The sequence below is a fragment of the Triticum urartu genome, chromosome 6 (assembly GCF_003073215.2).
Source record: "Triticum urartu cultivar G1812 chromosome 6, Tu2.1, whole genome shotgun sequence".
Classification (NCBI taxonomy): domain Eukaryota; kingdom Viridiplantae; phylum Streptophyta; class Magnoliopsida; order Poales; family Poaceae; genus Triticum; species Triticum urartu.
Window position 1 is genome coordinate 110,558,686 of NC_053027.1, and position 21,812 is coordinate 110,580,497.

The following is a 21,812-nucleotide window of genomic DNA, read 5'->3' on the forward strand; positions in this document are numbered from 1 at the left end:
TGTGGAATATGCCTCCATGTTGCTGCATTCCATATCAGCATCGATCCCAGCAGATTCTGGAGTTGCTGGTTCGCTTATTGTCTGCTCTCCAAGGCTCCCAGCTCTTGTGCTTGCATTTGTTCCAGCACTATGTGCACTTGTTCCACCACTGGGCAAGCTGTTGTTTGCGCTGATTGCCCGAGCACCTGCAATTTGGCCTGATAGATTAGTGGAATATTACATGATAAATAATAGTTTTCCATCATGGTAGTTTTCTGAAGATTCAGTGAATGTATCTTCCTTTTCTGCCTAAACAACCCTCGTAATTTGCATACTCTGAACCTGGTATTATGAGTGCACCAATGCTGGTAATTTACAAACCCACTTCAACAGTAAAGCATTCTTTCTGCCTAAAAAACCCTGGTAATTTGCATCCTCTGGACATTGTAATATGTGTGCACCAATGGTGGTAAGTTTCAAACCCACTTCAATAGTAAAATATTCTTTCTGCCTAAAAAACCTTGGTAATTTGCATTTTTTGGACCTGGTAATATGTGTGCACCAATGCTGGTAATTTTCAAACCCACTTCAACAGTAAAGTATAAGGCTGGGTTTTTCATTCCATGATGATATGTAAACAATAATGTTGGTAATTTTACCTGTCACCGTGATGTTTGGGTATGCTGAATTGCTGCTTGGTGTGCGTGCTGCATCGCCTTCTTCATGCATTCTACCTCCTCCTCCATCCTCTGCATTATCTCCTCTGCTAGCATCCATTTATCTACTCCTCCTTGATTTTGTTTTTACGTTTGCATGTTAGTATACATTTACACGTGTTCACTCTTTTTTTGAAACTCATTGTTTTGTTTACTCTTTACACAGGTGTTTGAAGGCAAGAATCACAGGGGTGATTGGGAAGAACACTAAACAGGACAATTTACAGTACAACATGAGCATCTCCATTAAAAGGCAGCACTTTTCTTTATCCAATGTTAGTACTTAGCTAAAGTGGATGATAACTTTTACTATGTACAGATTGATAACTTGTAGACTAAAAATGAATCTTTTTTGCAATGCGTCTTCCATTTTATGAGAGAATGATTTTTGTGGTCAATAAAGGTTCCTCTTTCCTATATTTTGTCTTTATTTTTCCATGATAGACACAAAATCTATGTTTAGTGTAGCAAGGGAATGGGGTATTTTGTTGGGGTACTCTGTTTTGTTGCATAAAGTTGGTAACAAAAACTATGGGGGGCTGGTAATTTTGCACTTAGTTGATTGGTAAGTCACTGCAATATGCAAAATTATGAGAGAAGTCTGCTTATTCTGTTTTCTAGAGGTGAAAGGATGGTAATTTTTGCACAGATTGGGAGGGGGTGGGGTGGGGGTAAGTCTTTGTGTTAAGCAGAATTTTTGGGAGATTTTGGATGATTCTTTGATTCTTACCAGGGTGAGGTGATGTTTCCTGGCGATTTCTTCACCGTATCCCTGGTAATTTCCACCACTTCCCTGATGATATGCTCTTGTTTGATCCAGAACTGGAGGAGGGGTAGGTCTTTGGTGTTGATTTTGAGCAGCTATGTAGGGGGGAGGGGCGGGTGGGTGGTGGGGAGGGGCGTGTGGGTGGTGGGGAGGGTGAGAGAGGGTATATACTTGCGTGGGAGGTAAGAGGGGTGGGGGAAAGTTACAATCTGGAAAGTGCGTCATGGGGGGATGGCATTTTTTGTTGGGCCTTGTACAGCGATCGGCCTGGTGTTCTAGCGGGGTGATCGGCCTGGTTAGCTGGTGGGGTGATTGGCCTGGTTAGCTGGCGGGTGATCGACAGGTAAGGTAAATTTCCTATCGGGCACACTGTTGCCAAATATCACTGTCCTTTTTATTATACCCATCTTGGATGCCTATCATATTAGGACTAATTTTATAGCCAAAGAAAATTACCATGCTGTTCTAGAGGACTCTCAAAATGATATAAGTGAAGCATGAGAGATCAATAATTTCTATAAAATAAAATCACCACTGTGCTCTAAAAAGATATAAGTGAAGCACTAAAGCAAAATTGTCTAGCTCAAAAGATATAAGTGAAGCACATAGAGTATTCTAATAAATTATGATTCATGTGTGTCTCTCCAAAAGGTGTGTACAGCGAGGATGTGTGGTAAACTAAAAAGCAAAGACTCAAATCATACAAGACGCTCCAAGCAAAACGTATATCATGTGGTGAATAAAAATATAGCATCAAGTAAAGTTACCGATGGACGAAGACGAAAGAGGGGATGCCTTTCGGGGCATCCCCAAGCTTAGGATTTTGGTTGTCCTTGAATTTTAGCTTGGGGTGCCTTGGGCATCCCCAATCTTAGGCTCTTGCCACTCCTTATTCCATAAGCCATCAAATCTTTACCCAAAACTTGAAAACTTCACAACACAAAACTCAACAGAAAATCTCATGAGCTCCATTAGTACAAGAAAACAAACCACCACTTAAGGTACTGTAGTGAACTCATTATTTATTTATATTGGTGTTAAACCTACTGTATTCCAACTTCTGTATGGTTCATACCCCCCGATACTAGCCATAGATTCATCAAAATAAGCAAACAATACACGAAAAACAGAATCTGTCAAAAACAGAACAGTCTGTAGTAATCTGTAGGTTTCAAATACTTCTGCAACCCCAAAAATTTCAAAATAAATTGGTGGAAGTTAGTAATTTGTCTATTAATCATCTTCAAAAAGAATCAACCTAATCTCACCCTCCAGTAAAAATATGGCAGCAAATATCGTGAGCGCTAAATTTTCTGTTTTTTTTACAGCAAGATCGCAAAAACTTCCCCCAAGTCTTCCCAAAGGTTCTACATGGCACAAACACTCATTAAAAGCATAAAAACACATATAAACATAAGCTAGATGAATTATTTATTGCTAAACAAAACCAAAAATCAAGAAACAAAAATAAAATTGGGTTGCCTCCCAACAAGCGATATCGTTTAACGCCCCTAGTTGGGCATTGATAATTTCAACGATGCTCACATGAAAGACAAGAATTGAAGCGCAAAGAGAGCATCATAAAACACGTGACAAACGCATCTAAGTCTAACATACTACCTATGCATAGGCATTTTATAAACAAGCAAATTTACAAGGCAAGCAAAAACTAGCATATGCATGGAGGAAGAAAGAAACAATAGCAATCTCAACATGACGAGAGGTAATTTAGTAACATGAAAATTTCTACAACCATATTTTCCTCTCTCATAATAATTACATGTAGGATCATAAGCAAATTCAACAAAATAGCTATCACACAACATATTCTCAACACGATCCACATGCATGCGAAGTTGACACTCTTCGAAAATAGTGGGATTAACATTAACTAAAGTCATGACCTCTCCAAACCCACTTTTATCAAAAACTTCATAATATTGAACATTCTCCAAATATGTGGGATCTAAAGTTGTCACTCTTCCAAACCCACTTTCAATATTATTGCAAACATTATTATCAATCTCATATTCATCATGGGGCTTAAATAAATTTTCAAGACCATAAGAAGAATCACCCCAATCATGATCATTGCAACAAATAGTAGTCATAGCAAAACTAGCATCCCCAAGCTTTAGGTTTTGCATATCATTAACACAATTGACATTAAGAGAATTTATAATAACACCATTGCAATCATGCTTTTCATCGAAGGAACTATCAAGTATGGATGCAATAGCAACGATCCCATGTTTAACATAAGGAACTACAGCAAATTCATGTTCATAAATATTGGCATCATGGCCACAAGAATAGCAAGCATCATGTTCATCAAGGGATATTTCAATCAAATCATTGGAATCATAATTATCTGTAGATTCATGCATATCATTATTTTCAACGGTCATTCTTCCAATAAATACTTTGACATAGACATTATGAGCATAGTTTTCATAGCAATATTTAAGTATGACAAAAATTTCAGATTCATAGAGAGCAACATCATACTTTTCAATCAAAGAAGTAACTTCATAAGCACCCTTAAAAGCAACAAATTCTTCAATTTGTTTGATGTTGTAGTAACTATAAGCACCCTTTGCATAAGAAGATAAGATTCCATTATCATTAAACTCACATAGGTAGGGGAGGTGTTTTTTAGGGTTCTTAGAGCAACAAGTAAAATCACAAATTTCACAAAGATTCCAAGCATAACACAGCAATATGTTTATTTGATCCCATAAGAGTCTCCATTTTTCAGACAAGAGGTGACGCACAAAATGAGCATGCTCATCTAAAGATTTCCCATCAACTAGGCTCGTTGGGGTTTCAGCACGAGCACATAAGGATCAAAGATGATCCAAATAGAACACTTTAAGTGGATCCATATCAATAGATTTTTAGCAAGCAAAGATGCAAGCAAATAGAAGGCACATGGAAACACAAACAAATATACATACGGGAAGAAGGCGAAGAAAAGGCAAAGGTGAAGTGGGGGAGAGGAAAACGAGAGGCAAATGGCAAATAATGTAATGCGAGGGATAAGAGTTTGTGATGGGTACTTGGTATGTCTTGACTTGATGCAACCTCCCTGGCAACGGCGCCAGAAATCCTTCTTGCTACCTCTTGAGCACTGCGTTGGTTTTCCCTTGAAGAGGAAAGGGTGATGCAGTAAAGTAGCGTAAGTATTTCCCTCGGGTTTTGAGAACCAAGGTATCAATCCAGTAGGAGACTACACGCAAATCACCTCGCACCTACACAAGCAAATAAGAACCTTGCAACCAACGCGATAAAGGGGTTGTCAATCCCTTCATGGCCACTTGCAAAAGTGAGATCTGATAGAGATAATAAGACAAATATTTTTGGTATTTTTATGATATAGATTGAAAGTAAAGATTGCAAAGTAAAATAGATTGGAAACTTATATGCTGGAAAATAAACCCGGGGGCCATAGGTTTCACTAGTGGCTTCTCTCAAGATAGCATAAGTATTACGATGGGTAAACAAATTACTATCGAGCAATTGATAGAAAAGTGCATAATTATGAGAATATCTAGGCATGATCATGTATATAGGCATCATGTCCCGACAAGTAGACCGAAACGATTCTGCATCTACTACTATTACTCCACACATCGACCGCTATCCAGCATGCATCTAGAGTATTAAGTTCATAAGAACAGAGTAACGCATTAGGCAAGATGACATAATGTAGAGGGATAAACTCAAGCAATATGATATAAACCCCATCTTTTTACCCTCGATGGAAACAATACAATACGTGCCTTGTTGCCCCTGCTGTCACTAGGAAAGGACACCGCAATATTGAACCCAAAGCTAAGCACTTCTCCCATTGCAAGAAAGATCAATCTAGTAGGCCAAACCAAACTGATAATTCAAAGAGACTTGAAAAGATAACAAATCATACATAAAATATTTCAGAGAAGAATCAAATATTGTTCATAGATAATCTTGATCATAAACCCACAATTCATCAGATCTCGACAAACACACCGCAAAAAGAATTACATTGAATAGATCTCCAAGAAGATCGAGGAAAACTTTGTATTGAGATCCAAAGAGAGAGAAGAAGCCATCTAGCTAATAACTATGGACCCGAAGGTCTGTGGTAAACTACTCACACATCATCGGAGAGGCTATGGTGTTGATGTAGAAGCCCTCCGGGATCGATTCCCCCTCCTGCGGAGCTCCGGAAAAGGCCCCAAGATGGGATCTCTTGGGTACAGAAGGTTGCAGCGGTGGAAATAGGGTTTCGTGGTGCTCCTGGATGTTTTCAGGGTATATTGGTATATATAGGAGGAAGAAGTACGTCGGTGGAGCTGCGAGGGGCCCACGAGGGAGGGGGCGCGCCTGCCCCCCGCGCGCGCCCCCTGCCTCATGGCCTGCTCGCTTCTTTCTTGACAGCCACTCCAAGTCTCCTGGATCGCGTTTGTTCCCAAAATAACTCTCCCGAAGGTTTTATTCCGTTTGGATTCCGGTTGATATTCCTGTTCTGCGAAACACTGAAATAGACAAAAAAGCAGCAATTTGCACTGGGCCTTTGGTTAGTAGGTTAGTCCCAAAAATAATATAAAAAGGTATATTAAAGCCCATTAAACATCCAAAACAGATAATATAATAGCATGGAATAATCAAAAATTATAGATACGTTGGAGACATATCAATAACCAACAGCGGAACCTGGATGCTCATATTGGTTCCTAGAGATTCTACGAAGATCTTTATCGGTCAAACTGTAATGACAACATACGTTATTCCCTTTGTCATCGGTATGTTATTTGCCTGAGATTCGATCATCGTATCTCCATACCTAGTTCAATCTCGTTACCGTCAAGTCTCTTTACTCGTTCTGTAATGCATCATCCCGCAACTAACTCATTAGTCACATTGCTTGCAAGGCTTATCATGATGTGCATGAAGGAAATATGCCCTATAGGCAATAATAAAGTTGTTATTTATATTTCCTTATATCATGATAAATGTTTATTATTCATGCTAGAATTGTATTAACCGAAAACTTAGTACATGTGTGAATACATAGACAAACAGAATGTCATTAGTATGCCTCTACTAGACAAGCTCGTTGAATCAATGATGGTTATGTTTCCTAACCATAGACATGAGTTGTCATTTGATTAACGGGATCACATCATTAGATAATGATGTGATTGACTTGACCCATCCGTTAGCTTAGCACAATGATCATTTAGTTTGTTGCTATTGCTTTCTCCATAACTTATACATGTTCCTATGACTATGAGATCATGCAACTCCCGAATACCGGAGGAACACTTAGTGTGCTATCAAACATCACAACGTAACTGGGTGACTATAAAGATGCTCTACAGGTGTCTTCGATGGTGTCTATTGAGTTGGCATAGATCGATATTAGGATTTGTCACTCCGAGTATCGGAGAGGTATCTCTGGGCCCTCTCGGTGATGCACATCACTATAAGCCTTGAAAGCAATGTGATTAATGAGTTAGTTACAGGATGATGCATTACGGAACGAGTAAAGAGACTTTCCGGTAACAAGATTGAACTAGGTATTGAGATACCGACGATCGAATCTCAGGCAAGTAACATACCGATGACAAAGGGAACAACGTATATCGTTATGCGGTTTGACCGATAAAGATATTCATAGAACATGTGGGAGCCAATATGAACATCTAGGTTCTGCTATTGGTTATTGACCAGAGACATGTCTCGGTCATGTCTACATAGTTCTCAAACCCATAGGGTCCGCACGTTTAACGTTCGGTGACGATCGGTATTGTGAGTTTATGTGTTTTGATGTACCGAAGATAGTTCGGAGTCCCGGATGTGATCACAGACATGACGAGGAGTCTCGAAATGGTCGAGACATAAAGATTGATATATTGGACGGCTATATTCGGACACCGGAAGTATTCCGAGTGATTTCGGAGAAAACCGGAGTGCCGGGGGGTTACCGAACCCCCCCCCCCCGGGGGGGGAACTAATGGGCCACATGGGCCTTAGTGGAGAGAGAGAGAGGGCCGGCCAAGGCAGGGCCGTGGTCCCCTCCCCCTCTACTCCGAATTGGACTAGGGAAGGGGGGCGGCGCCCCCCTTTCCTTCTCCCTTCTCCTCTCCTTCCTTCCCCCTTCCTCCTCCTAGTTGGACTAGGAAAGGGGGAGTCCTACTCCTACTAGGAGGAGGACTCCTCCCCTCCTTGGTGTGCCCCAAGGGCCGGCCTGCCTCCCTCCTTGCTCCTTTATATACGGGGGCAGGGGCACCCTAGAACACACAAGTTGATCATTGATCCCTTAGCCGTGTGCGGTGCCCCCTCCACCATAATCCACCTCGGTCATATCGCCGTAGTGCTTAGGCGAAGCCCTGCGCTGATAGCTTCATCATCACCGTCATCATGCTGTCATGCTGACGAAGCTCTCCCTCGACACTCAGCTGGATCGAGAGTTCATGGGACGTCACCGAGTCGAACGTCTGCAGATCGCAGAGGTGCCGTACTTTCGGTACTAGGATCGGTCAGATCGTGAAGACGTACGACTACATCAACCGCGTTGTCATAACGCTTCCGCTTACGGTCTACGAGGGTACGTGGACAACACTCTTCCCCTCTCATTGCTATGCATCACCATGATAGATCTTGCGTGAGCGTAGGAATTTTTTTGAAATTGATGTGTTCCCCAATAGTGGCATCCAAGCCAGGTCTTCACGCAAGAATTTTTTTTGAAATTGATGTGTTCCCCAATAGTGGCATCCAAGCCAGGTCTATGCGTAGATGTTATATGCATGAGTAAAACACAAAGGAGTTGTGGGCGTGGGTATATACATATTGCTTGCCGTCACTAGTTGATTCTTGATTCGGTGGTATTGTTGGATGAAGCGGCCTAGACCGACATTACGCGTACGCTTACGCGAGACTAGTTCTACCAACGTGCTTCGCACACAGGTGGCTGGTGGGTGTCAGTTTCTCCAACTTTAGTTGAATCGGATTCAATGAACAGGGTTCTTTCTGAAGATCAAAAAGCAATCACTATACCGCGTTGTGGTTTTTTGATGCATAGGTAAGAACGGTTCTTGCTCAGCCCGTAGCAGCCACCTAAAACTTGCAACAACAAAGTAGAGGACGTCTAACTTGTTTTTGCAGGGCATGTTGTGATGTGATATGGTCAAGACATGATGCTAAATTTTATTGTATGAGATGATCATGTTTTTTAACACGGTTATCGGCAACTGGCAGGAGCCATATGTTTGTCGCTTTATTGTATGAAATGCAATCGCCATGTAATTGCTTTACTTTATCACTAAGTGGTAGAGATAGTCGTAGAAGCAATAGTTGGCGAGACGACAACGATGCTTTGATGGAGATCAAGGTGTCAAGCCGGTGACGATGGTGATCATGACGGTGCTTTGGAGATGGAGATCAAAGGCACAAGATGATGATGGCCATATCATATCACTTATATTGATAGCATGTGATGTTTATCCTTTATGCATCTTATTTTGCTTAGTTCGACGGTAGCATTATAAGATGATCTCTCACTAAATTTCAGGGTATAAGTGTTCTCCCTGAGTATGCACCGTTGCTATAGTTCGTCGTGCCGAGACACCACGTGATGATCGGGTGTGATAAGCTCTACGTTCACATACAACGGGCGCAAGCCAGTTTTACACACACAGAATACTCGGGTTAATCTTGAAGAGCCTAGCATATGCAGATATGCCCTCGGAACACTGAGACCGAAAGGTCGAGCGTGAATCATATAGTAGATATGATCAACATAGTGATGTTCACCATTGAAAACTACTCCATCTCACGTGATGATCGGACATGGTTTAGTTGATATGGATCACGTGATCACTTAGATGATTAGAGAGATGTCTATCTAAGTGGGAGTTCTTAAGTAATTTGATTAATTGAACTTTAATTTATCATGAACTTAGTACCTGGTAGTATTTTGCATGTCTATGTTGTTGTAGATAGATGGCCCGTGATGTTGTTCCATTGAATTTTAATGCGTTCCTAGAGAAAGCTAACTTGAAATATGATGGTACCAACTACACGGACTGGGTCCGTAACTTGAGGATTATCCTCATTGCTGAACAAAATAATTAGGTCTTGGAAGCACCGCTAGGTGACAAATCCGCCGCAGGAGCAACACCAGATGTTGTGAACACCTGGCAGAGCAAAGCTGATGACTACTCGATAGTTCAGTGTGCCATGCTTTACGGCTTAGAACCGGGACTTCAACGACGTTTTCAACATCATGGAGCATATGAGATGTTTCAGGAGTTGAAGTTAATATTTCAAGCAAATGCCCGGATTGAGAGATATGAAGTCTCCAATAAGTTCTATAGCTGCAAAATGGAGGAGAATAGTTCTGTCAGTGAACATATACTCAGAATGTCTGGGTACCACAACCACTTGACTCAGCTGGGAGTTAATCTTCCTGATGATAGTGTTATTGACAGAGTTCTTCAATCACTATCACAAAGCTACAAGAGCTTCATGATGAACTATAATATGCAAGGTATGGATAAGAGGATTCCTGAGCTCTTCGCAATGCTAAAGGCTATGGAGGTAGAAATCAAAAAGGAGCATGAAGTGTTGATGGTCAACAAGACCACCAGTTTCAAGAAAAAGGGTAAAGGGTAGAAGGGGAACTTTAAGAAGAACAGCAAGCCAGTTGCTGCTCAAGTGAAGAAACCCAAGTCTGGACCTAAGCCTGATACTGAGTGCTTCTACTGCAAAGGGACTGGTCACTGGAAGCGGAACTACCCCAAGTATTTGGCGGAGAAGAAGGATGGCAAAGTGAAAGGTATATTTGATATACATGTTATTGATGTGTACCTTACTAATGCTCGCAGTAGCGCCTGGGTATTTGATACTGGTTTTGTTGCTAATATTTGCAACTCGAAACATGGGCTACGTATTAAGCGAAGATTGGCTAAGGACGAGGTGACGATGCGCGTGGGAAATGGTTCCAAAGTTGATGTGATCGCCGTCGGCACGCTACCTCTACATCTACCTTCGGGATTAGTTTTACACCTAAATAATTGCTATTCGGTGCCAGCGTTGAGCATCAACATTATATCTAGATCTTGTTTGATGCGAGACGATTATTCATTTAAATCGGAGAATAATGGTTGTTCTAATTATATGAGTAATACCTTTTATGGTCATGCACCCTTGATGAGTTGTCTATTTTTACTAAATCTTGATAGTAGTGATACACATGTTCATAGTATTGAAGCCAAAAGATGCAGAGTTGATAATGATAGTGCAACTTATCTGTGGCACTACCGTTTGGGTCATATTGGTGTAAAACGCATGAAGAAACTCCATTCTGATGGACTTCTGGAATCACTTGACTATGAATCACTTGGTACTTGTGAACGATGCCTCATGGGTAAGATGACTAAAACTCCGTTCTCCGGAACAATGGAGCGAGCAACAGAGTTATTGGAAATCATACATACTGATGTATGTGGTCCAATGAACATCGAGGCTCGTGGCGGATATCGTTATTTTCTCACCTTCACAGATGATTTGAGGAGATATGGGTATATCTACTTAATGAAAAAGTCTGAAACATTTGAAAAGTTTAAATAATTTCAGAGTGAAGTGGAAAATCATCATAACAAGAAAAAAAGTTTCTACGACCTGATCGTGGAGGAGAATATTTGAGTTACGAGTTTGGCCTTCATTTGAAACAATGCGGAATAGTTTCGCAACTCACGCCACCCGGAACACCACAGCGTAATGGTGTGTCCGAACGTCGTAATCATACTTTACAAGATATGGTGCGATCTATGATGTCTCTTACTGATTTACCGCTATCGTTTTGGGGTTATGCTTTATAGACAGCTGCATTCACGTTAAATAGGGCACCATCTAAATCCGTTGAAACGACACCTTATGAACTGTGGTTTGGCAAGAAACCCAAGTTGTCGTTTCTTAAAGTTTGGGGCTGCGATGCTTATGTGAAAAAGCTTCAACCTGACAAGCTCAAACTCAAATCGGAGAAATGTGTCTTCATAGGATACCCAAAGGAGACTGTTGGGTACACCTTCTATCACAGATCCAAAGGCAAGATATTCATTGCCAAGAATGGATCCTTTCTGGAGAAGGAGTTTCTCTCGAAAGAAGTGAGTGGGAGAAAACTAGAACTTGATGAGGTAACCTGCTCCCTTATTGGAAAGTAGTTCATCACTGAAATCAGTTCCAGTGTTTCCTACACCAGTAATTGAGGAAGATAATGATGATGATCATGAAACTTCTGATCAAGTTACTACCGAACCTCGTAGGTCAACCAGAGTAAGATCCGCACCACAGTGGTACGGTAATCCTGTTCTGGAGGTCATGTAACTTGACCATGACGAGCCTACGAACTATGAGGAAGCGATGATGAGCCCAGATTCTGCAAAATGGCTTGAGGCCATGAAATCTGAGATGGGATCCATGTATGAGAACAAAGTATGGGCTTTGGTTGGCTTGCCCGTTGATAGGCAGGCCATAGAGAATAAATGGATCTTCAAGAAGAAGACTGACGCTGACAGTAATGTTACTGTCTACAAAGCTCGACTTGTTGCAAAAGGTTTTTGACAAGTTCAAGGAGTTGACTACGATGAGACCTTCTCACCCGTAGCGATGCTTAAGTCCGTCCGAATCATGTTAGCAATTGCCGCATTTTATGATTATGAGATTTGGCAAATGGATGTCAAAAGTGCATTCCTTAATGGATATCTTAAAGAAGAGTTGTATATGATGCAACCAGAAGGTTTTGTCGATCCAAAAGGTGCTAACAAAGTGTGCAAGCTCCAGCGATCCATTTACGGACTGGTGCAAGCCTCTCGGAGTTGGAATATACGCTTTGATAGTGTGGTCAAAGCATATGGTTTTATACAGACTTTTGGAGAAGTCTGTATTTACAAGAAAGTGAGTGGGAGCTCTGTAGCATTTCTGATATTATATGTAGATGACATGTTGTTGATTGGAAATGATACTGAATTTCTAAATAGCATAAAAGGATACTTGAATAAGAATTTTTCAATGAAAGACCTCGGTGAAGCTGCTTATATATTGGGCATCAAGATCTATAGAGATAGATCAAGACGCTTAATTGGAATTTCACAAAGCACATACCTTGATAAAGTTTTGAAGAAGTTCAAAATGGATCAAGCATAGAAAGGGTTCTTGCCTGTGTCACAAGGTGTGAAGTTGAGTCAGACTCAATGCCCGACCACTGCAAAAGATAGAGAGAAAATGAAAGGCATTCCCTATGCTTCAGCCATAGGTTCTATCATGTATGCAATGCTGTCTACCAGACCTGATGTGTGTCTAGCTATTAGTTTAGCAGAGAGGTACCAAAGTAATCCAGGAGTGGATCACTGGACAGCAGTCAAGAACATCCCGAAATACCTGAAAAGAACTAAGGATATGTTTCTCGTTTATGGAGGTGACAAAGAGCTCGTCGTAAACGATGAAGTCAATGCAAGCTTTGACACTGATCCGGATGACTCTAAGTCACAAACCGGATACATATTTTTTAAATGGTGGAGCTGTCAATTGTTGCAGTTCCAAACAGAGCATCGTGGTGGGATCTACATGTGAAGCGGAGTACATAGCTGCTTCGGAAGCAGCAAATGAAGAAGTCTGGATGAAGGAGTTCATATTCGATCTAGGTATCATACCTAGTGCATCGGGTCCAATGAAAATATTTTGTGACAACACTAGTGCAATTGCCTTGGCAAAGGAATCCAGATTTCACAAGAGAACCAAGCACATCAAGAGACGCTTCAATTCCATCTACGATCAAGTCAAGGAGGGAGACATAGAGATTTGCAAGATACATACAGATCTGAATGTTGCAGACCCATTGACTAATCCTCTCTCACGAGCAAAGCATGATCAACACCAAGACTCCATGGGTGTTAGAATCATTACAAAGTAATCTAGATTATTGACTCTAGTGCAAGTGGGAGACTGAAGGAAATATGCCCTAGAGGCAATAATAAAGTTGTTATTTATATTTCCTTATATCATGATAAATGTTTATTATTCATGCTAGAATTGTATTAACCGGAAACTTAGTACATGTGTGAATACATAGACACAACAGAACGTCACTAGTATGCCTCTACTAGACTAGCTCATTGAATCAATGATGGTTATGTTTCCTGACCATAGATATGAGTTGTCATTTCATTAACGGGATCACATCATTAGAGAATGATGTGATTGACTTGACCCATCCGTTAGCTTAGCACAATAATCGTTTAGTTTGTTGCTATTGCTTTCTCCATAACTTATACATGTTCCTATGACTATGAGATCATGCAACTCCCAAATACCGGAGGAACACTTAGTGTGCTATCAAACGTCACAACGTAACTGGGTGACTATAAAGATGCTCTACAGGTGTCTCCGATGGTATTTGTTGAGTTGGCATAGATCGAGATTAGGATTAGGATTTGTAACTCCGAGTATAGGAGAGGTATCTCTGGGCCCTCTCGGTAATGCACATCACTATAAGCCTTGCAAGCAATGTGACCAATGAGTTAGTTACGGGATGATGCATTACAGAACGAGTAAAGAGACTTGCTGGTAACGAGATTGAACTAGGTATTAAGATACCGACGATCAAATCTCGGGCAAGTAACATATCGATGACAAAGGGAACTGCATAATCACATAAGGTGTTCCTCTGGTATTCAGGAGCTGCATAATCACATAGTCAAAGGAATATGTATAAGTCATGAAGAAAGCAATAGCAATAAAACTAACGATCATTATGCTAAACAAACGGATGGGTCTTGTCCACCACATCATTCTCCTAATGATGTGATCTCGTTCATCAAATGACAACACATGTCTATGGTTAGGAAACTTAACCATCTTTGATTAACGAGCTAGTCAAGTAGAGGCATACTAGGGACACTTTGTTTTGTCTATGTATTCACACATGTACTAAGTTTCCAGTTAATACAATTCTAGCATGAATAATAAACAATTATCATGATATAAGGAAATATAAATAATAACTTTATTATTGCCTCTAGGGCATATTTCCTTCAGGACACGTGTCGGTTCCTTAGTGACCTAGGGTCATTTCAGACATATCATGTCAGATTGCCTCCTGGCTATAAATAGCCCACCCCTACACCATAAATTGGAGTCTGCTCAGAGTTAGTGGACGGTTTTTGTCGTTTGAGAGCAACCCACCTCCGAAGCCTTTGAGAGAGAATCCTTGCGATGACAAAACCCAAAACACCCAAAGCCCAAAGAGTGTTGGCATCACTGAAGTCTTTCTGTCCGCTAAAGACTTATTACACTTGAAGACTGTGTATCTTCCAGTCGGTTAGGCGTCGCATCCTGAGGATCCAAGAGTCATTGTGGATCGCCGGTGAACAAAGTCTGTGAAGGTTCGGAAGTCTACCTTGAAGACTTGCCGGAGTGATTGGGCGAGGACTAAGTGTCCTTAGCTCAAGAGGAATAAGGTGAAGACGCGGTCTTCTGAGTTCAATCTCAGGCTCCCTAACCAGACGTATAGTTGTCATAGCAACTGGAACTGGTCTACCAAATCTTTGTCTTCGTCAAGCATCTGGTTCTATCTCTTCACTCACTACTAACTATTTAGCTTCGTGAAGTCATTGCTTGCTTGCACTGTTTGACTTCACTGTGTGAAGACACTCTTCTTTGTTTGCATATTTGGCTTCATACTGTCTTCCTATTCTGATCCACTCTACTTAGCCGCTATCTGTCTTTGCACTTACTCTATACTATCTCCTTGACTATGGCATAGCTAGTGTAGTTTATCTTCCGATGCATACTGTGTAGGTGTTATTTGCTTGCTTGTCTTCAAAGACATTTCATGTCTTGAAGACTTTCATAAAAACCGCCTATTCAACCCCTCCCCCTCTAGTCGATAACTAGCACTTTCAACAAGTATGTAGCGGTCCAAATATCACCGCAAGATCTATCATGAGTAATTGGGCGAGTTTCAAGGAACTTAGTTCATGGAGAACAAGGCGAAGACTTGTGTGTCTTCACAGTTGTGGCTCAACCTCTCCAACCCAGACATAGAACTGTATCAGCAATTTGAACTGGGGTAACAAATCTCTATGTCTTCGCCAAACAACAAAATATAATTCCTCGCTCAACTATACTTTCTATAATCCGTTGAGTTCTGAAGAATTTCCCCTTCCTCCTCTCTTTGTGATTGTTGCAAAGACTATTGAGTACTTTCATTCTATTCCGCTTAGATTTTCGCTAAGTGTTGTGCATTGTTCATTCTGTGAAGACTTCCCTATGCACTTAGACTATTTGATTTACTCGCATCTAAGCATGTTTGTCTTTTGTTCCTGTGATATCATGTTTTCCATTGTTCTGTTTACTTGATAATTCTGTTGCTTGCCCTTTAGTACATCTAGTTGTTCTACTATATTTTCTCTGAACTGCTTTACTGCCGGTTATTCTTCGCATTGCCAAAGTATTTCGAATTTTAGAAGAAATTGTTTAAATATCCCATTTACCCCTCCCCCTCCCCCCCCCCTCCGCTGGTCAATACTTTTGATCCTATAGACTATAGAGGTTGTTTGCACCCGCCGGACTAGTGCCCTTCACCACCACGCCTCCAACACCGCACTTCATTCTCACAAATGTCGGAGACATGGTCGGGACGCAGGCAATTGTAGCAGAAGCTGCATACCCCTGCGTCTCCTTGGGGATCTTCGACATCTGTCATGCCATGGGTAGCGGATGTTGTTGTCGGTACTTCTTGCGTTGCACATCCCGCCATGTCGCTTTGGGAGGAGCAGAGGGGTCACCAACCTCTTGTGGTCGGTCGAGGACCACCAACACGAACCGTAGCTACGGAGCAAGCACGACCAAGGCCGAAGGACACTCTGGCACAACTTGAGAGCGTGAGGGAGGGGAGCCTACGGCCGACGCTGAGAGCATGACATGCTCGACTTCATGGCTAGACGAAGCCATGCAATGGCGGGGCGAAGAGGGAGGGGACGACAGGACCGGAGTGGTCTCCATCAAAATCTCGTGGCCGCCGACGGCAGTTGGATGGCGGGCCTCTCACACTCTCCTTGATGACAACCTCAACGATGCTTTCCTTCTCATCGGGATGTGTATCTTCGTAGGCCAGTGTTGCCTGGTGTGGGCTATTATGACATTCTTCACCCAATTTCGCACCAGTTAATCAGGCAACTCTACTTCTTCTAAAGAGCTCAGTCAAACTTTGCCTTTGTTTCCAAAAGAAAAATACTCCCTCCGTCCCAAAATAAGTCAGTGAGACTCTGACTTATTTTGGAACGGACGGAGTACACAAGACAATCCACAAGAACCCAATGATGACCCGCCACCCTTAATGAAGGTCCTCAATCAGGAAAGCTTTGCCTAGAGAGATGTCTCATGGACTGCCTACAGAGCACACATGTTAATATGTAACTGAAAACTACAGGAATGGTGGCGTAGCAAAAGAGAGCACTATTAGTCGTTGCTTAAAATATCATAATGTAATGCTGTAGCATGTGCACCGCCAATACAATAAGAAAGCTAACTAATTGTGTCTACAACCATCATGGAATTAAGACCTGTAGGTTACAGTCAATCTAACTATTGCCATGTTGTTTCTTCTTCCTTCTGTGTTTTGGTTTGACAGCATCTATTAGACTCTTCGGTGATCTGCTTTCCTTGACCTCATCTGACTCTCCAGCCGTTCCAGAATTCAACACGCTTTTCACCTCTGGATTAGATTCAGTCAACATTGGCTTGGTATCCTCATGCTTGCCGTCATTTGGTATAGCTGGCGGATCTGCATATTCCAAGGAAATTTCCAGAATTGAGAAGGATGGGTATGTGTGTCATATCAAAGAATCGTTTTTGTCCAGTTAGGTGAACAATAGTTTTCTACAGTAAAAAGATGCAATAGTTCTGCTGACGGTTTAACTTTTTAAAAAATCTCCATGGTCTGAATAGAGAATGTAACATGCCTTTGTTTGGTACATTCTCTCGGAAACAGGCATGTTCAACAAAAAAGAACCAACTAGAAGGATATTGGTCGACTGGAACAAGACAGACATATATACATATCAAAAAATGAAAAAGAATCATGTCATGTTAATGATTTTATTGGCTCACTTCGCCATGGAGAATAACTCCGCCAAAGCATGCTTAGCATATGTAACACATGTTTCAGCACTTTTATAGAGCATATTTCATGGCTAGTGAGGACTATAATTGAAAGCTGAAGCATGAACCCAATGTTCGGGAAATTCATTGTAGGTAGTAAGCACTCAGATCATGCAACTAGAAAAAAAATGAAAATAACAGGTGAACAAAATTCACAGTACCAGGAAACTGAGAGATTCTGAGGGAGCTTAACGAAACTCCTTTGGAGTATGGATCCCTACATTGCAAAAATCAGGGTGGTTGGCAAAACTTATATCAAGCAACTATTTAATGCACAAATTTAGAAAGGTGCAGCACTCCAGTAGCTACCAATTTGATGGGCCACCAACGAATGTGGATGTTTGTTTGTGTTTAACGGTTCGGTCCACAGTCAAGGGAGGAATCCTTTTTATATTTTGATGATCATCATCACCTTTGATTATCTGCTGACCATCATTGGGTGCCTTCGAGGCTTGGTTTTCCAATGCACTATGAGTGCTCTCCTCCATAGTTACATCAGGAACGTTAACTTTTTTAGCCACTAATGCTGGAGTACGCTTTACTTTCTGCAATGCCTTTTCAGTAGTGTAATCATCGACCTGAAAAAAAAATAAGAATAACATGGGTTTGATCCTTAGAATAACATGCATATATGATCGTCAAAATAGAACGAGGTTCAGAAAGTCACAGAATTTCTAGGCACCTGGCTCATTCAGAGAGCCACTCAACACACATGCTGATGGATTGATCCAGGGTTTGATTTGCTACTTTGAGACAAACCACCAAGAGGCCAAAATAGGGGTCAATTTGGTAGCAGATGGGTGTGGTAACCAGGCCCATGGCACCAATGATATTGCCATGCTAAGAAGCACCGATATGGAGATACGGACACGGGGATACGGCAGGGTATATAAATATTTAGAAAGATAAATATCATGTAATAAAGATTAAATGATAATTTTTCAACGAGAGATTTTTAAAGTTGAGAGTACTGGATACATGTTGTCTCAGTTTCATTAATGAAGGACTTTGAGCAGGTGGATACGTAATAAGGCCCAGTTTCAGAAACCCTAGACTAAGTCAGTTCCTCCACCTGTACCCATTCTCATTCTGCCTCCCTTTGCTCTAGCTGCCCGAGCGCTGCAGAACAGGAGATAACGACTGCGCCAGCGCATGTACCTTCTTGCTCGTCAGTAGCTTCTGTCAACATCTTCCTCTCCGCTTGAATCTTCCTCCCTGGCGGCCACAGTCTCCATCTTTCTCCCTGCCCAGAGCTTCTTCCTTGTTGGCAGCCACCTTCCCATCTTCATCCCAGCCTGGATCTTCTTCTCGCCAATGGCCACCGTTCCCATCTCCCTCCCTGCCCATTATCACAGCCATATCTGCCCAGTGTCCCAGCCTATCCCTATTTATTTTAATTATTTAATATTGGAAAAAGAGGATACTTGGGGATACACGTATCTCCACATATCCCAGTGATCCCTGTATTCCATATGTACCACAACAGGACACGACCAATGTCACCATATCGGTGCTTTCTAGTGGCCACATGGCTGACCAGCACAATGTCAACTTTCTATTTTCCAATCATCTTTTTGTTTCCCTTTTTATGCTACACAGGGATCTTCAGCATGGAACTTTGTGGGTGGCTTTTGGCTTAGTGTTTTGATCTTCAATTATAGAGTTCATGAACCGCATTCCCGATTCAGAACCCCTGCTATAGTTTCATATTTCATAGAACATTAAAGCAGATATCCAAATCGTAATGCCATATTAGTGATGCAACTTGACTCACCTCTCTCTTTATTTTGCTTGTTATATCAGCAGCTTTAACCGAAGCAATCCTTAAACACTGCATGATAACACTTGACATGACACCCTCTCCACCAGCTTTCTGAATGGCACAGACATCACCATTCGAGTTAATCGTAGCTGTCATCCTTCCTCCCATAACAGCTTCTTCCTTGTACGTTGGATCGATAACCTACATACAGAAATATAGCCAAAGACTGTCAGAAGAAGAGAGCAACAGGATGATTGCTAATAACACGCCTTTCATGTTCAGAAATATTTAAATATACCATGACATTACCGTCACCAAAATATGCAAAGGTGACAGCTATGGGGAGATGATGAATTGTTAGGGGAAGTGGGTCCCTGACCTGTAAAATACAATAAAGATAGAACATAAGATAAATTCGATGGCAGTGCAAACGACAGGACCAGCATCTGATAGTTAATAATTGGGTTGTTTTTGTGAGTACATATACAGGAAGCTCTGCAAGTCATGTATATTCGGTACTTCTCATTATAGCGACACAGCAAACTGGAGAATTTGGTGCTTTGTAGGTCCGGCTAGAACTTCGAGGAATGTGTAAGCAAGAGAATATACAATATAACCTTATATGCCTACCTCAGAGTCATGTACTGTAACTTGCTGACCATCATCCCCACCAACCGTACATTCAGGCCTCCGGAATGTAGACAAAGCTGCCAATGCAGCGATGTTAGCTGCATCAATGAGATTCCTGAGAGAAACGTCCATATCATTTCACGCGGTTAGCGCTCTACCCAGAAGTATTAACTCATTAATTACATCAGTAGGAAATATACAACCCATACCCCTCATTGTCCAAAATGTGAAGGTCAACACGCACCGACCAGACATGCTTCCCTGCAACAACACACAGGGATTCCATATCCACGGCTCTGCTCTCCCTGCGACACCACCGAGAATACTCATTAAACTCCAAACTTAAACTCTTTGACAAAAAAAGAACTACCAAACAGCCATCTGGAGACCTTAGGCCACGATCAATGACGCGGCCCAACTCAATCGCTGCTTCCCCAGGTCGCCCTGGCTCAAAGGCAGGGTCAGCCATGGGCGAGAACTCGGTGAATATGGCCAGCGTGCCCTCGTTAGGCCTGTCCTTGTACGGCTGGACCAATTGGGCAGTCACATAACCCATCACACGCGTTTCGCCGAGCTCCACCTCCGCCGAGCCATCCTCCCTACAGATTCCAACAGCAACTTCAGCCAAACATTGATGCGCGGGCAAAGAAGTTCCCTAGCTCAAACGAAGGGATGGGGAGGGGATTGAGTCAAGGTACCTTCCGAATGCGATTTTGAGCTTGCGGAAATCGAAGGGGCGGCGGCCGTCGACGCGGAGGTCCGACTGGAGGGCTTGCTCGATGAACTCCCGCTCGTTCACCGTCGGGCGCCACCGCGGATCCATCATCTCGTTGCTCGCCGGCGGCGGGAGCTAGGGTTTTAGACGCGGCCGAGGCGGGGGCGGGGGTGTTTCTGCCCTTTTTGAGTGAATCTCTACTCCTAATCGACGAATTGGTTGAATAGTCCCCCACTTTCAACCGGTTTATTTTCAACCGGTTTTTTCTTCGTCCCACCTCCCACCAGCCCCTCCCATTGGTTTTTCTCTTTTCTTGTCTGACCGGCAATACCCAACGTATTTATGGTAATTAATCATAATTAATCCACGTATAGTAATAAATCAATCCAGGTATGGTAAGGTCATAATTCAGGAAATTTTGAATATGGTAATTATATGGTAATAAATTTAAATTACCCCAAAGGCTATCAATCCAGGTATGGTAAGGCCATAACTCGGGAAATATCGAATATGGTAATAAATTTAAATTACCACCATGTATGGTAAGGCTATCCACGTATAGTAATAAATCATATAGTAATAAATCATAATTAATCCATGTATAGTAATAAATCAATCCAAGTATGGTAAGGTCATAACTCAGGAAATTTTGAATATGGTAATTATATGGTAATAAATTTAAATTACCCCAAAGGCTATCAATCCAGGTATGGTAAGGCCATAAATCGGGAAATATCAAATATGGTAATAAATTTAAATTACCCCAAAGGCTATCAATCCAGGTATGGTAAGGCCATAACTCGGGAAATATCCAAATATGGTAATAAATTTAAATTATCACCAGGTATGGTAAGGCTATCCACGTATAGTAATAAATCATATAGTAATAAATCATAATTAATCCACATATAGTAATAAATCAATCCAGGTATGGTAAAGTCATAACTCGGGAAATTTTGAATATGGTAATTATATGGTAATAAATTTAAATTACCCCAAAGGCTATCAATCCAGGTATGGTAAGGCCATAACTCG

General features: G+C 41.7%; 1 protein-coding gene across 3 annotated transcripts; it reads right to left on the minus strand.

Annotated features, from left to right (window-relative positions):
• Positions 1–16,921: 16,921 nt before the first annotated feature.
• On the minus strand, positions 16,922–20,983 carry LOC125516132 (exosome complex component RRP45A-like). Of its 3 annotated transcripts, none has more exons than XM_048681611.1 (9): positions 20,761–20,982; positions 20,452–20,661; positions 20,272–20,367; positions 20,063–20,177; positions 19,731–19,811; positions 19,445–19,633; positions 18,083–18,248; positions 17,832–17,887; positions 16,922–17,293 (listed from the first exon to the last, which is right to left on the minus strand). In XM_048681611.1, exons 1-8 carry the CDS (start codon positions 20,886–20,888, stop codon positions 17,859–17,861), a joined length of 1,014 nt encoding a protein of 337 aa, XP_048537568.1. In that variant the 5' UTR covers positions 20,889–20,982; the 3' UTR covers positions 16,922–17,293; positions 17,832–17,858. The 3 variants fall into 3 exon arrangements, with proteins under 3 accessions (XP_048537568.1, XP_048537565.1, XP_048537566.1); XM_048681608.1 differs by having other exon boundaries at positions 17,980–18,248; XM_048681609.1 differs by lacking the exon at positions 17,832–17,887 and having other exon boundaries at positions 20,272–20,661; positions 20,761–20,983.
• Between the last annotated feature and the right edge of the window lie 829 nt (positions 20,984–21,812).